Source organism: Salmo salar, chromosome 26 (genome assembly GCF_965601325.2).
Source record: "Salmo salar chromosome 26, fSalSal1, whole genome shotgun sequence".
Taxonomy (NCBI): Eukaryota; Metazoa; Chordata; class Actinopteri; order Salmoniformes; family Salmonidae; genus Salmo; species Salmo salar.
The window spans coordinates 38,759,180-38,775,963 of NC_138316.1; the positions used below are offsets into that span (position 1 = coordinate 38,759,180).

At 42.4% G+C, this 16,784-nt stretch overlaps 2 protein-coding genes across 2 annotated transcripts in view; both read right to left on the reverse strand.

Moving 5' to 3' along the window:
* The window catches only part of chsy1 (chondroitin sulfate synthase 1), a 96,308-nt gene extending 88,096 nt beyond the window's left edge, over positions 1–8,212 (reverse strand). The window contains exons 1-2 of the mRNA XM_045708938.2: positions 7,465–8,212; positions 5,340–5,835 (exon numbers count right to left, since the gene is read on the reverse strand). Of these exons, the coding sequence (XP_045564894.1) occupies positions 5,340–5,835; positions 7,465–7,775 (807 nt within the window). The 5' untranslated portion in view covers positions 7,776–8,212. The remainder of the gene's footprint in view (positions 1–5,339; positions 5,836–7,464) is intronic.
* A 610-nt stretch (positions 8,213–8,822) lies between these two features.
* On the reverse strand, positions 8,823–15,510 carry selenos (selenoprotein S). The gene is given in 6 exon segments (NM_001140931.1): positions 8,823–9,786; positions 10,564–10,636; positions 11,095–11,184; positions 12,029–12,135; positions 12,447–12,578; positions 15,379–15,510. Coding segments are annotated over 6 exon segments (579 nt in total). The 5' UTR covers positions 15,473–15,510; the 3' UTR covers positions 8,823–9,703.
* Positions 15,511–16,784: the final 1,274 nt, after the last annotated feature.

Here is a 16,784-nt window from a genome sequence, read left to right on the forward strand (position 1 = left end):
GGACATTATGTTATACAATACATGCATGTTTTGTTCAATCATGTTCATATTTGTATCAAAAAACAGCTTTTTACATTAGCATGTGATGTTCAGAACTAGCATACCCATCTGCAAACCTCTGGTGAATTTACTAAATTACTCACGATAAACGTTCACAAAAAACATAACAATTATTTTAAGAATTATAGATACAGAACTCCTTTATGCAATCACGGAGTCAGATTTTAAAATAGCTTTTCGGTGAAAGCACATTTTGCAATATTCTGAGTAGATGGCCCGGCCATCACGGCTAGCTAATTTGACACCCACCAAGTTTGGCCCTCACCAAACTCAGATTTACTATAAGAAAAATTGGATTACCTTTGCTGTTCTTCGTCAGAATGCACTCCCAGGACTTCTACTTCAACAACAAATGTTGTTTTGGTTCGAAATAATCCATAGTTATATCCAAATAGCTCCGTTTTGTTTGTGCATTCAAGTCACTATCCGAAGGGTGACGCGCTGGCGCGTATCGTGACGAAAAAATTCAAAATATTCCATTACCGTACTTCGAAGCATGTCAAATGCTGTTTAAAATCAATTTTAAATGCTATTTTTCTCGTAAAATAGCGATAATATTCCAACCGGGCGATGTTGTGTTCATTCAAACACTGAAAGAAAAAAATGGAGTCGTCTCGTGCACGCGCGCCTCAGTGTCATTGATCTCAGAAGGACCACTCACAAAAACCCCTGCTGTTTTTCGCCCAGAGACTGGAGAGAGTCCACTTTCTGGCGCCTTCCTAGAGCCAATGGAAGCCTTAGAAAATGTCACGTTACAGCAGAGATGCTGTATTTTTGCTAGAGATGCCCTAGAAGGAGAACAAATTGTCAGACAGGGCACTTCCTGTATAGAATCTTCTCAGGGTTTTGCCTGCCATATGAGTTCTGTTATACTCACAGACACCATTCAAACAGTTTTAGAAACTTTAGAGTGTTTTCTATCCAAATCTACTAATTATATGCATATTCTAGTTTCTGGGCAGGAGTAGTAACCAGATTAAATCGGGTAACTTTTTTATCCGGCCGTGAAAATACTGCCCCCCTATCCCAAACAGGTTAAATAGACTAATGTACAGACATTCATTCAAACGCTCCCACAGAACACACTGTCAATGGCTTGGCTGACCAAACAACTGCCTCTTACTGAAGGAATACATCTTCATAAGCAACTTTTAATTTGTATTTTAGTAGTAAAGACCTCCACTGTGATGTCAGCAAGTTTTCCTACCAACGTACTGAATCATCAAAATGTGGAAATTGTCTGAGATTTCAGACAATGTAATGTTAACCTCTTCGCTATAGGGGGCAGTATTTTCACGGCCGGATGAAAAACGTACCCAAATTAAACGGCCTACTAGGGCCCAGAGTCAAATATTTGCATTTATTAGTAGATTTGGATAGAAAACACTCTGAAGTTTCTAAAACAGTTTGAATGATGTCTGTGAGTATAACAGACCTCATATGGCAGGCAAAAACCTGAGAAAAATCCAACCAGGAAGTGGGAAGTCTGAGAATTGTAGTCTTTCAGACCATTTTCTATTAAAACTACAGTGTCTGTGGTTGGATTCAGGAGAAGTGTATCTTTAAAATGGTGTAAAATAGTCATATGTTTGAGAAATTGAAATTATTAGATTTTTGATGTTTTGAATTTTGCGCCCTGCTGTTCCATTGGCTGTTGGCTAAGCGTTCTGCTGGTGGAACGGGGTTCCGCTAGCGGAACGCCTAGATGCAAGAAGTTAAACAGTCATTTAGATTCACCATGGAGATGTGATGAGGAGAGGAAGGGACGAACGGACAGCCAGACACACACACACACACACACACACTTAGGAGGAAGAGGACAGAAAGACAGAGACACACACACACTCTCTCACTGATATTAATGATGCAGTTTCTTGGCTCCGCTCTCTGTAACTAGATAACGAAAAGCTGTAATTAAAACTCACATCAAATGGCTGTTTAAAAGTCGCCCCAGGCCTGTTGTAAAGGTTGCTGGGACTGAACTCTGTATATGAGACAGCAAACATGTCAGCTCTCATTCCACCTGCCAAACCAGATTCATTAGCAGCTTTAAAAACTCAGATGCTGCGTTTTAACAATTTGTTCACAGGCCTGATATCATATGCAGATTTATTTGGATGGGGGAAATGTGCGTTTAGCTGCGTGTCTCAACAGTGACTACGGAACCCTTGACTTGATTTATGGCTAAATGACTAACTGAAGTGAAGAATGCCAAGTCAACTGTATGGTGGGTGGGTGTCCGGCCTTGTGCCTGCTGCCAAAATACACAACATACTGTTTCTGGTAGTTTGCAAAGGAACCCAGTGGACAACTGCAAACAGAAAATGTCTTGTTATGGTTTACAAACTGGTCAATAACACACACACACACACACACACACACACACACACACACACACACACACACACACACACACACACACACACACACACACACACACACACACACACACACACACACACACACACACACACACACACACACACACACACACACACACACACACACACACACACGTGACTCTGGGTCATAATAACCTTGATATCAAAGGACCAGCGGGGCATAAGCGCAAACACACGTCAGATCAAGTGGGCCTAATGAATAAAGACATGAATTGATCGACAGTTGAATTAAGAGTCTGACAGTTCCCCCTCTAATCTCTGTCTAATGCTTGTGAGGAGGACAGCAGCACGAAAGCTCCACAGTTACTCTGAGATGAAAACGGACACCTTTTGCCCAGCTGCAACCCATAATCTCTGATACCCTAAATTCCACCTGCAGAACCTTGTTAAATGGGGTTGATTTTAGAACAATGCACATTAGAAAGCAAAAGTCTGAAACATGGAATTTTGATTGCAGTATAAGCGGGAAAAAAAATATTGTTTGGCCAGAAAATAAAGTTTACATTGATTGAGATACAGTATATATGAAGCACACGTTGTGCTATAGATATGAATATTTAACAGTGTAAAGACATTTCTTTATTATAAAAAGCTAAAATGTTGACAAGAAAAACCTGCCATTGAAAAATGAGGTTTCTACATTGTGTACCTATTGAGATACAAAACATTACAATTGTACAGGGTCTCTTTAAGAGGTTCAAGTTTGTGAGTGATGACATGCAAGAGATCAGTCATTCACTCATTGGTGTGATCCTTGATCTGCTGAAGAAGCTATCCCTTTCCTTCCTTTCTGTGCCTCACATGTTTAGTGGATAGAATGCTGAAGTAACCAGGCTGTTAGCTAGCTAGATAATAACAAATGTTTAGTGGATAGAATGCTGAAGTAACCAGGCTGTTAGCTAGCTAGATAATAACACATGTTTAGTGGATAGAATGCTGAAGTAACCAGGCTGTTAGCTAGCTAGATAATAACAAATGTTTAGTGGATAGAATGCTGAAGTAACCAGGCTGTTAGCTAGCTAGATAATAACACATGTTTAGTGGATAGAATGGTGAAGTAACCAGGCTGTTAGCTAGCTAGATAATAACACATGTTTAGTGGATAGAATGGTGAAGTAACCAGGCTGTTAGCTAGCTAGATAATAACAAATGTTTAGTGGATAGAATGGTGAAGTAACCAGGCTGTTAGCTAGCTAGATAATAACACATGTTTAGTGGATAGAATGCTGAAGTAACCAGGCTGTTAGCTAGCTAGATAATAACACATGTTTAGTGGATAGAATGGTGAAGTAACCAGGCTGTTAGCTAGCTAGATAATAACAAATGTTTAGTGGATAGAATGGTGAAGTAACCAGGCTGTTAGCTAGCTAGATAATAACACATGTTTAGTGGATAGAATGGTGAAGTAACCAGGCTGTTAGCTAGCTAGATAATAACAAATGTTTAGTGGATAGAATGGTGAAGTAACCAGGCTGTTAGCTAGCTAGATAATAACACATGTTTAGTGGATAGAATGCTGAAGTAACCAGGCTGTTAGCTAGCTAGATAATAACACATGTTTAGTGGATAGAATGCTGAAGTAACCAGGCTGTTAGCTAGCTAGATAATAACACATGTTTAGTGGATAGAATGGTGAAGTAACCAGGCTGTTAGCTAGCTAGATAATAACACATGTTTAGTGGATAGAATGCTGAAGTAACCAGGCTGTTAGCTAGCTAGATAATAACAAATGTTTAGTGGATAGAATGCTGAAGTAACCAGGCTGTTAGCTAGCTAGATAATAACACATGTTTAGTGGATAGAATGCTGAAGTAACCAGGCTGTTAGCTAGCTAGATAATGACACATGTTTAGTGGATAGAATGCTGAAGTAACCAGGCTGTTAGCTAGCTAGATAATAACACATGTTTAGTGGATAGAATGCTGAAGTAACCAGGCTGTTAGCTAGCTAGATAATAACACATGTTTAGTGGATAGAATGCTGAAGTAACCAGGCTGTTAGCTAGCTAGATAATAACACATGTTTAGTGGATAGAATGGTGAAGTAACCAGGCTGTTAGCTAGCTAGATAATGAGGTAAAATGACTGAAAAAGGTGTAAACATTCATGGTTTATGAATGCAAAATGCAGCCCACAAATCCCACGATAGGAAGAAACAGATATTGCGCCAGTAGTATGGGTCATAACTTTTTACCTGTTTGTGCTTGAAACAGTCCATTTTCTCTGTTGTAACGGTGCAGCCGTGACAGTAACAAATATGTCCTCGGTTTTACTCTACAGTAGGTCACTCGGGAACAGCAAACCCTAATCATTACAGCAATTATTATCTGACTCATTTTTCTCCTAGACGCACTGGTGCTCCCAAAATAAAATGTCAGGTCACACAGAAACATATTTACAGGGGCATATGGAACCAAAATGGTCGCACTTTAGTGCCCTGGTCTCAGCATCATTTAATGGAATGGCCCCTTTCTTTGATCTGTCAAGCAATCATATGGTCACGTGAATAAGATCTGAATAGTAAATCTGCCAGGAGATAGTCTAAGGAGTGCCTACTGAAGGTGCCAGATCTACTGACTATCAACTTATGCCCTTGACACACTACTGTGGTGTGTGGGAAATCCACTGCATGATGTCTTTCGCTTCACAGAGTACTTCAAGCCAAGGTAGGCGTCTTGTTGGCGATTCCCTCCTCACATTTTAGTACACTTCAGACGGACTACATTGAAGGTCACTTCTACCGACTACATCCTCAATCTCAGATGGTTTTCTACCCAGCCTTCTCTTGTATAACACCAATTAAAAATAAACCTTCAAAAGCAGTGATAGATCTACTAACTGCAGTATACAATACGACCGCCACCATCTTTGCTCTTACCTCGTAGGACCAGACGCATTGCACGCCGGCAAACCTCCGCACGCAGCGGCCCACCTCAACATCTTCGTGCGTGGTGTACATCTCCTGCAGGCACTGGCCGATGTGGGGAACCATCCGGCGCAGCACCTCGCGGCTCATGATCACGCCGGGGCCACCCATGCAGAAGTTCTCGCCGGGCTCCAGCGCCAGCTTGCCCAGCTCGTCGCGGGCGCCCATGCCCGTCTGGCCCAGGAAGAGGGCCTCGCTGCTGTTGAGCGAGCGCAGGAAGCCCTCCAGGCGCTCGCTCTTGATGTACACATCATCGTCGGCCCGCATGAACCACTCATATTGGTCCAGGTAGTGGTCGTGCATGTACTTGAGCATCATGAAAGACTTCTTCTGCGGTGGGTACGAGTCGTCCACGTTGTGCAGCGCCACGATGGGGATGGGTATGGTGGTGTCCGAACCCTCGCTGGAGAAGAACTCCACATGGCCCGGGATGGTCTGAGCCCACGTTCTACAGAGAGAGACACGGGCAGAGGTCAGGTACTCTATAGGATGGAGAGTGGGTCAGAGTTCTAACACACACACAAGTCTGGGCCCACGAAGGACATAGATAGACGGTCCCATGTGGCTCAGTTGGTAGAACATGACGCTTGCAACGCCAGGGTTGTGGGTTCGATTCCCACGGGGGACCAGTATGAACATGTGTATATGAATATATATATTCACTACTGTAATAGTCTAATAAATGACTAAAATGTCAAATAGACAGATGAGCGTCATGTAATAGCATGGCATAACATGTGTTATAACCTGTATTTACAAGAGGTTCACACAGACTTGAGCCCACTAAATACCCAACTGTGCACCAGTAATGTTTCATTAGGATAAAGAACTGTATTTGAATGAGGGAATCTAGTAATTAACTAACAACTGAGACAGTAAAAAGTATGCCTGCTTTCCCACCATCTGCACTGAAAATAAAGACATGGGAGTGGATGTAAAATACTGTGATAGATATCTCCTTCTCAGGTCTCTAGACGTTCATCATGATCGGTCCATTGAAAGGACATTCCAGGGAGACTAAATAAACGACTCTAATTAATCTGATTGAATACAGATATCCTTGTATGTCTTTGAAGATGTGCAAATACATTTCCCCTGAATTATATTGAATCTTCCACATGACTGGACACATGAAAGGATAGCCTGCAGACTCAACAGTGCTGTCTTCTAGGTCCAACCCATCATTTCATTAAAACCTTCAGCTTCACATTCACTGCATTTCAGTGGGGCCTAGATGAAAGACATTTCAGGGCTAATAACATTAACATTCACTCTTTCCAAACAGACATCTCTACATTTAGAGCTATCCTAATAGCATCAGTGCTAGTCTACAACAAAACACTTACAGAAACCCCTCACAATTGGAAATATCTTGGATGGAGCCATTGCTTACCCAATCGAATTAAACACTAGCCTACCAAAGAGCCTATACAGCTCATCTGATGGCAAAACCATCACCACAGAATGATACAGCTCAATTGTGAAGTGAATGTGTTCAGAGTTGGCAAAGCCCTGAAAAACTGAACAGAACAGTTCGCCTATTGAAGTGTGATTTTTGTTAGGTAAATGTGGGTGTGAATGTTGAGAGCATGTTATAACATAGACCCTGTAACAAAGACTTCTAAATGTCACTTAGGACACGTTGTAGTGACTGTATATCATCTATAATATTATATCCAACAAGGTTTTGTCTTGACAGCTTACAGGACATGGCCTGCCTAACGTTGAGGTGTTTAATAGCTCACAAGAAAAGGACTATCATAATACAGGCCACAGCCACACATGGCATTCATACACTGTTAAATGGCGACTAGCAACATTTCTATCGATTACATTTATAACAATTTTGCATAAGACTTAAGAGTGTAGGCAACATTGTTGACCCTATTTGGCAGAAAGCTAGTAACAATATTTCTCTTTAAGTGCCTATGTAAAATGTAGGCTGACAATTTCAGAATGGGGAGGAATGAGCAGAACTGAGCGTACAGAAACCCTGGGACAGAAAACTAATAGCTGAAAATTGTATCTTCTTAAAAAATAAAAAGCAACATTCCTTCCATTTCTACACATAACTTACCTATGTGCCGCTATGGCGCGGTTATTCAGGTACTTCTGGGCAGTCATGACGCCGACGTAAAGGAAATTCTTGGACCTCGGAACTGGCTTCTCGGTCGCCGAAAATCCGTTATCTTGCGGGGGCCATAACACCCCACCGTGTTCTCTCCTCAGACCCCCGTTCAACACGCAACCGGCTGGGTTCGCCTTGCGTTTCTGACCGGATTTCTTCAACTCCGTAGCCTTCGGTAATATGAGTCTGGAAGCCAGGGTGAACCCGACAACCAGCCCCAACAGAACACTAAACCATGCTCTTCGGCTTCGACCTGCCATTCCCCAAAACTTGACCCAACTCCGATTTGCCTCGTAGCCTATTCTCGCTGTTGCCAACACAGCGTCGTTGTAAAGCAATATTGGTTCAATTGTTTCTCCCTCCTCATAAAAAACGGGGTTAACTCGCTCTCATGGTAGGAAAGCTTCTTTCTTCTCCAACCCGCTATTGGTCCCGATGTAAGCTGGCTGCTGCATACGTAGCAGTCTCCATAAACCCACCACCTGAACGTACACTCCTCTCTTCATGTGGCCCTTCTAATCAGCAAGCATTCCGTCGCTATCAATGCATGACAAAAAACTGCGACCTTCAACAAAATGTATGGTTTCTTCTTCGCCCAGAGACGCGTAGCCAACCCATTCTTTCCACTACCTCGCCATTGTGAGAATGTCGAAAACGCTTAGTAGCAACGCGGCTTAACTGTGTGATTTGACCTAGTGGCTACTCCGTAGGAGCGCTCTGACTGGCTGGGGTGTGTGATTACGCAGTGGTCTCAGCTTTTTTTCCTTCCAGTATTTGACGCGCAAGTCTGATCACAAACTGATAATGCCCTGGTGACGAGCCGGTGAAAGTGAAAGACCATGCATGCAGACAGGCAAAAAAGTACAGAGCAAGCATTGTTGAACCTTGAAATTAAACGTCAGCCGAGTTAATATGCGGCACTGATAGTAAAATGAAAAATCTATTTCTGAGAAATCATAATCGACTAGGCCAACCACAAAATGCTCTATAACTCAATTAACGTAAATGGTGTGCAGAAAATTAACATAAGGTTTATAATGATTGTATAAAATTCTTATCAATTTAAGAGTAAGACTACAACAATAATGTCTATGACAGCCATAGAAATCAGTGCGATCTGACCCAATACAGTTTAGAAACTCTGTACCATACCGTTATGATTGTGGCTTCATTAACATTACAATGCCGCCATCTAGTGGGCAATATGGAGTTGGCAGGTGTATGATGACGCCACTGGACCATTACATTAGCTATTGTGTGTCGTCACAGTCAGCCTCCCCATCAAATATCAGATACGTAGACAACTTATCTATAATATCTTTATTGTGATAAAAAGGTGCAGGTCAGTTTATTTCTCAGTAACTAAAATTGCTTGATGATCATTGATATTCCAATAAATAACACAATGACTAACTGTTACATCTGATTTATGTAATTGTATAAAAAGCAGTACGATGCACAGCACTACTAAAGTCATCTGGCTAGCGTCTACTCTCGCAACATGAAGCCTTGGTAGGCAGCGCACATTTTAAAGTTTACACAGATGCCAACCCCAAAAGAAGACAAGAAAACACACATACACACAGTTACACTGAAAGTCATCAGCCAAACCCACTGGCACAGATGCCATTTACAGGAATAGCATCATTAGAAACTGTCATACTCAGAAGGCCTTCTCAGGTGTCCTGAAATAAGATGATTCAATAAGCCAAAATTTGAATGTGGAAACAAGACAATCGTTTTCAACACTGGTTAGTTTGAAGTTGTCCAAAGGCATTAAAACAGAAAGGATTCATCGTTATCATGTGGCAACACATTGTATTTTTTGACAATGCTAATATTACTGAGGCAACATGATCTAAAACAGACAGTTGTGAAACCAATCCCTAAACCCAAACACAGAGTTACAAATAACAGATTGATTTAGATCAATAACTAAGAGGGCTTTAAGATTGCTGGCAGCTTCCTTCAGTAGGTCTGTGTGTGTGACTCGGACGGGTCAAAGATCAGAGTTCACAGGTCACCTCAGAGTAGGCACAAGTCACACCTAGCCACAGATACAGGGTCAGATATTTCTTCCATCCTCCTAGTAATTCAGATTAGGAACGACGGTAGGGTATTCTGATCCTAGATCCGGGTTAAGGGGGAGATGTCGACCCTGAGCCTGTGGCTCTGACCTCGTTTAACCTCATCCGCCGCCAGCTGACGGCCCTCTCCTTCCTGGTCTCCACGCACAGGATCCACCTCCCTCGCCGCTCAGGGGATTAAAGCCTGAAATACACACAGCAGGGCAGAATGTAGGTTACTGGCACAGAGAGGAGATGGATGACGCCAGCGTCACCTACCTACTACTTATTCCTTAAAGGAGCAACATCACATTTAAGCCATTTTCTTTGTAAAGACACTGTTTGGATATCCCCCCCCCAAAAAAGCTTAGTACTGCTGCTTACCGGATCATAATCCAAAAAACAGCAGTTGCAAGGATGGACATTTTGTATCGCTAATGTTTTTGAAATACAAAACATTAGCAATATTATCTGTTTTCCTGTATCGTAATACAGAGATGTACACAACTCGCAAGACCAACTAGTTGCAGTACAAAGCTACTTTGCAGCGTTGCGCAGTGTTCAATTGTTTTTCTTTTGTGGATTTCATTCCTTCGTTACTACTGGTATGTACTTTATGTTTGGCACCATTTGCAGGTGGAAATGTTAAATGTATAACCTTTGAATAGGTTTCAGTAAGAATAGCAGTGCTTTTTATTTACAGTAAGATTAGTGCCTTGCATGAATATGAAAGTTGCTCATCATTGCATGGATGTAGAAACGGATCTAGTAGGATTCAGAACCCGTTTAATTACGGTGTCTAACGTTTTAGTTTTGTGAACAATCGTTTTTTTATTGGGTCACCGGTGAAATACAATCATAAAAATGTAATTACACTTAACCCCCCTTTTGTGTTGCTTACACACCCTCCCAGCCATTACAAACATACTTCTGGAAGCCCCCAATTACAATACTGCTCTCATCATCAAATATGTCAACATACCACTGCTCCGTAGGGGCTTCTTGTCAGTCTTTGGTTTCAACACTGTAGTCGATGTGCTGGCCTCTTCAGTGTTCTGAAATATTACATAATAATAATAATAATTATGAGCCATTTTCATTTACAGACAAGTGCTTACATGAAACCCATGAACAAATCTACGACTTATGTAATATGTCTGAGACAGAAGTTTCTTCATGGTCAGGATGGACATGGTCAGGAAAAACTCTGGGTGCTAATCATGACTTATCACAGCCAAGAGATTTTTCTGACCCCGTGACCTGCCCGTAAAAAAAACTCCTGACTCTGCCATAATGTCTATCAAATGGTGCATTTACTTTGCATTATATGTATGGTGGTCCTGTATGAATCAGTTGGTAGAGCATGGCGCTTGCAATGCCAGGGTTGTGTGTTCGATTCCCAGGCCCACACATATGTGAAATGTATACACGCAAGTCACTTTGGATAAAAGCGTTTGCAAAATGGCATATGGTATGTATGTTACTTAGGCCTATGATAGAGAAGGCAGCTTACCTGGGCTGTCTTTGCTTTTCCTCTGTAACTCCTCCCCTCTTTCATGCTGTCATACATCTCAATTTTCTGTTGTCTCTTCTCCTCCTCTAGCTATCACGCGGCAAACAAAAGACAAGTACCAAAAAGTCTTCAAGATCAGATTTGGCAGGGACAACGGGAAAACTTGTTTGTGGTGCCTGGGGTTTTAGATCTGTGTTAAAGGCCCAGTGCAGTCAAAAATGTGACTATCCTGTGCTTTACATATTTATTTCCACACTGAGGTTGGAATAATACTGTGAAAACGATGATAATGCCCTTTTAGTGTGAGAGCTGTTTGAAAAGGCCGCCTGAAATTTCCACCTGCTTTGGTGGGACGGAGTTTTGGCCTGCCTGGTGACTTCACCAGGCGTTAAATTAGTTAATAGGCCAATAAGAAAGAGTTCCAAACCTCTCTGCCAATCACAGATAGTTTTCCCCTCCCAACTCAGACCACTCCCAGACAGTCCTTGCAAAATTCTTGCTTGAGAAATTGCTCTTTGCTAAGAAGCCATGGCCATGTATGGTCCATCCATGGCCCATGTATGGCCCGTCCATGGCCCGTCCATGGCCCATGTATGGCCCGTCCATGGCCCATGTATGGCCCGTCCATGGCCCATGTATGGCCCGTCCATGGCCCATGTATGGCCCGTCCATGGCCCATGTATGGCCCGTCCATGGCCCATGTATGGCCCGTCCATGGCCCATGTATGGCCCATGTATGGCCCGTCCATGGCCCATGTATGGTCTGTCCATGGCCCATGTATGGTCCGTCCATGGCCCATGTATGGTCCGTCCATGGCCCATGTATGGCCCGTCCATGGCCCATGTATGGCCCATGTATGGTCCGTCCATGGCCCATGTATGGTCCGTCCATGGCCCATGTATGGCCCGTCCATGTGAAAGGTGTCACTTATACCTGTTGTTGTTTCAGCCTGAAGAGGGCCGCCTTGGCATCCAGCTCCTCCTGCATTCTTCTCCTGGACGCCTCCAGTGCCTCTTGTCTCCTCACCACTGCATTGGGATCTGCCAGATTTAAAAAAAAAAGATTGGATGATATTACTGACTCCATTAATTCCATGGCTTCTGAGATTTCGTTCCTGATGTGTCAGTCGCCTGGATGGAATGAGAGCTGGCTCTAGCCTGTGAGTGCCAGTTGGTTTCTGCTTTAGCAAGCTTGTCATTGTCTTGAGAATATGTGGCATTGTTGCAGCAAGAATGCTCATGTCCTAGGTGCGTGTGTGTGTGCGTGCGTCTGCGTAAGAGACTAAATGTACTTGTCAAACTCAGTGACTTCCTTGGTTAAATAAAAAAAACTATTGGTTACGGCCACTCACCTTGCACTGCTCCAGAAGCTGAGCTGCTCTGTCCCTGGCTGGCTCTCCTCTTGCTCAGGTGCTGGACCACCAGGTAGACCCCCACACACATGAACAACAGATACCATCCATATTCTGCCAACAATGGTCCGACTGTGGACAGGAAGGGAAATTATGTTGAGGTTTCAACTTACTATTGAGTGTAAGAACAGTAGAATACATCAGGTGCAATTTCGACATTTGGTTGTGCATCAGTAGCTTTTCTCTTTAAGCCATGTCAGCTAACAATTTTTAGATAGCTTAAGCTAACTACCAACCAATCTAAACAAGTAGTAATCCTGGCCGAATACGGACCGGGCATGAAGGGCACGTGCCCAGGGGCCCTGACCTCCAGGGGGCCCCTATTGATTTTGTTAGTCATGCACACTCATATTACATTAACATGGCATAATTCATTACAAAATGTGTATAATTGCAGGGAAAAAAATTTATCCACTCCACGGCAAAACAGGTAGAAATTGCAGGAAATAAGCAGTGAAATGGCACATTTTTTCTCTGTCCCATGGCAAAATGAGTAGAATTGCATAAAATGTGTTGTAACATTGCAAAGTTCTCTCCATACCAAAGCGTGGGATTGCAGAAAACTTGCTTTAAAGCGGCAACATTCGCTCTACGGCCCTGGGCAAAATGGGTAGAATTGCAGGAAATGAACTTAAAACACACAACAACAACAAAAAATTCTCCAACATCAAAAGAGGGACCACTAAAATGTTTTCACGTGATGTGGGGGGCCCCCCCAATCAAATCTTGCTTAGGGTTCTCAAAAGGCTAGAACCAGCCCTGAGTATTGACATTTACATGCTGACCAGACCGGACACGTCGCGTGCTTCGCAAAATAAATGTAGAAATCGATGTTATTCAAATTATTGCACCCACAAAGACGAACTGTTTTGCCGGAAGTTGTGGTAATACTATGAAAGTTTAGATGCCGATCACCATATAAGTTCAACGATGAAAAAGCCTGGAAGGAGGAGAGGTGACTAGAAACGAGTCGGCTGGCCGTTTTGTGTGTGGATTAATTTGTCGGAGTAGAGGACCTTGTGCAGTTCAGGTAAAATAACAACTCAATGTTTATATCCCAGGACAAATTAGCTAGCAACAGCAAGCTGCAAGCTAACTAGCTAAATTGCCATACATGTTTAATGCTTTTCGACCTGTCCCCAAATGAATGTCATTGGTTCAGAGTTTGTTTTGATATTTTAACCTGCGTGTCGTGATCGCGTTTGGTGTAGGGGGACAAAATAAATGTATGCACGATAGCGCACGCGCGCAGCAGGTTTGGGTTCCGTGTTAGGCTGTGACAACGAAAAGGCAGCAGACAGACCTACAGTATGTTTTAGCAGGGAGGTTTGGTAGGGTGACCTGCTTTGGAACGATACAACAAAAAAAAAGTGTCTAACAGATTGTGAACCCGGGAACAATAAATAGAACACGTATTTGGTTAGGGTGTAGGGGCAGATTAATGTAATCCTGTTTTCAGGAGATTTGATTATCTATTTACTTTATTTAGTCTGATCAGTGGAAAAAATTCTCATTCTTAACATTGGGCTAAAATATAGGGTGATGAATGCGATGTCAGCAATAACACAACTGTTATTCCCAACACTTATTTTATTATTCCACTTCTTCCCAATGTTGCCAGTGTAATCACATATTCAAAATCTGATATGACTACTTGAGTCTTTGAAAATGAATTGTACGAGGCTATGTATTTTTGCAGCCATTCATGGCCAGTTTTGAATAGATCATACAAAAAAAAAGCATTGATATGAAATGCTCCAGGAATCAAACAAATGTCACATTCTAGTATTGTGTACATGCTAGGCAGAGATGCTAGGGGGACTCAACTCATAAACCCATCATATTTTGTCTACATAGAGACAGATGATGGCCAGAACCTATATAGATATTTATTAGATGTTTCCTTGAAGGTTGGGTGATTGAGAAATGTATTGTTATAATAAGAACATTTTCAAAAGACCCAGCACTTGGGAAACAAAGCAACTTAAAAAATTATAAAACTAGTAGTTTCCTCATTTCACCTTGCCGAGATGAAAGAGAATATTGATTATCCATAAGTACAGGGACCACCAACCCTCCTGGTGAGCAAGCAGGAATTTCTTCCAGACCAATTTTAAAGTGAATTCACCCAAATGACAAAATACTGAAAACGTTTGTGTCCTTACCTTGAAGGCAGTCTATAGACAAGGAGACTACAATCTATGATTTGGTTACCCACTGCCATCAACATTAGAATTTCCTGTGCAGAGTTTTGGTGTAGTGGTAACACTCCCGTACTTTCCACCTGAGAACAGGTATCAATCCCTGCTTCCAACTTCCCCACTGTCTCACATTTGCCCGTCTCCCCATCTCATTACTGTCTGAAGTGTCAAACAATCAAAACAAATTAAAATAAATAAAATATTAGCATACACTACATTTCAAGCCACCCAAAATCTCAAAGTAACACAATCGTAAAATGTTGAGTGTATATTCCATTTTCTAAGCATCCTGATTCCTGAATACACCTGACCGGTGTTATTTGTTACCCTGGTCACAGGCCTAAACCATGTCAAAATACGTAGAATTGCAGGAAATAAGCTTTAAAAGAGTAAAATGTTCTCACATAGCAAATTTAACTCCAAGCTTTCTTCAAAAGTTGGCAACCCTGTCAATGAATGATGCGTCTCTGTATCTAGTTATTTTGCTACTGTAGCTAACCATCTTAGCCTACACTAGCTAAAATAGCTACAACACTGATATTACGTTAGCTAGCTAGCTGCATTATTAGCTTTAGTCTTTGATGGATATCTAGCCAGGCCAGCTAGGTTTGGTAAACAAGCCAGAAAACTGACAGATGTGCAGCTGATATTAGCTAGCCAATTTAAGTTACCAGTTTGTTGCAGGAAACTTAAATCCTGGTTTCCAAGGGGTGTCTTCTGTATTTCTGGTCCACCTTCGTCCTCAATGGTAACATCGTCATCCATTTCTAAACGTATTGGTGACTCTATAGTCCTTTAATTATGCGTTTCAATGTCACCACAGCTCCAACTAGCTACTTTTCCATGTTTCGTGAGTTGACAAAAAATGCAATTTCCTGGTCTATGTCTTATAAACACCACGCCAGTAAAGATGACGTGGAAGCCTCTCGTGTTTCTGTGTAAGGCACCAGTCACACACTAGGTGGCGGCAGAGTCCAATAAATGTATCCTAGCAAGCGGAACTAGATGTCAATACACACTAACTTAGTCCTTTCAAAAAGTGCTACACTTATCAGTCATGCCGCTTTTCATTCTATAAACTGGAAGGTCAAAATTAAGCATAGACCTGACCTGTGAGGTCAGTACAGTTCACTCCACAAGTAGCCTACCCATTCACCCATCTACATTGTAGCACAGTATGCAGAGTCAGTTTCTTTCAAATAAAATAAGTCATGCCTTGTATGCCACAGTTGTAGACTAACAGTGAAATGCTAATTTACAGGTCATTTTCCAACAATGCAGAGTTAAAGATACAAAATAAAATAGTGACACAAGGAACAATTACACAGTGAATAACAATAACAAGTAAATATAGCATGGCTATATACAGGAAGTAGCAGTACCGAGTCGATGTGCAGGGGTACAAGGTAATTGAAGTAGTTATGTACATATAGGTAGGGGTAAAGTGACTAGGCAACAGGATAGATAAGACAGTAGCAGCAGCGTATGTGGTGAGTGTGAAAGTGTGTGTGAATGTGTGTATGGCGTCAGTATGCATGTGTGCGCGTGTTGGGGTGTCAGTGTATGCATGTGTGAGTGTGTGGGTAGAGTCCAGTGTGTGGGTAGAGTCCAGTGTGTGGGCATAAAGTCAGTGCAAAAAATGGTCAATGCAGGTAGTCTGGGTAACCATTTGATTACCCCCACAGCATGATGCTGCCACCACCATGCTTCACCTTGGGGATGGTGACAGGTTTCCTTCCGACCTGACGGTTGGCATTCAGGCCAAAGACTTGAAACTTGGTCTCATCAGACCAGAGAATCTTGTTTCTCATGGTCTGAGAGTCTTGAGGTGCCTTTTGGCAAACTCCAAGTGGGCTGTCATGTGCCTTTTACTGAGGCGTGGCTTCCATCTGGCCACTACCATAAAGGCCTGATAGGTGGAGTGCTGCAGAGATGGTTGTCCTTCTGGAAGGTTCTCCCATCTCCACAGAAGAACTCTAAAGCACTGTCAGAGTGACCATTGGGTTCTTGGTCACCTCCCTGACCAAGGCCCTTCTCCCCAGATTCCTCAGTTTGGCCGGGCGGCCAGCTCTAGGAA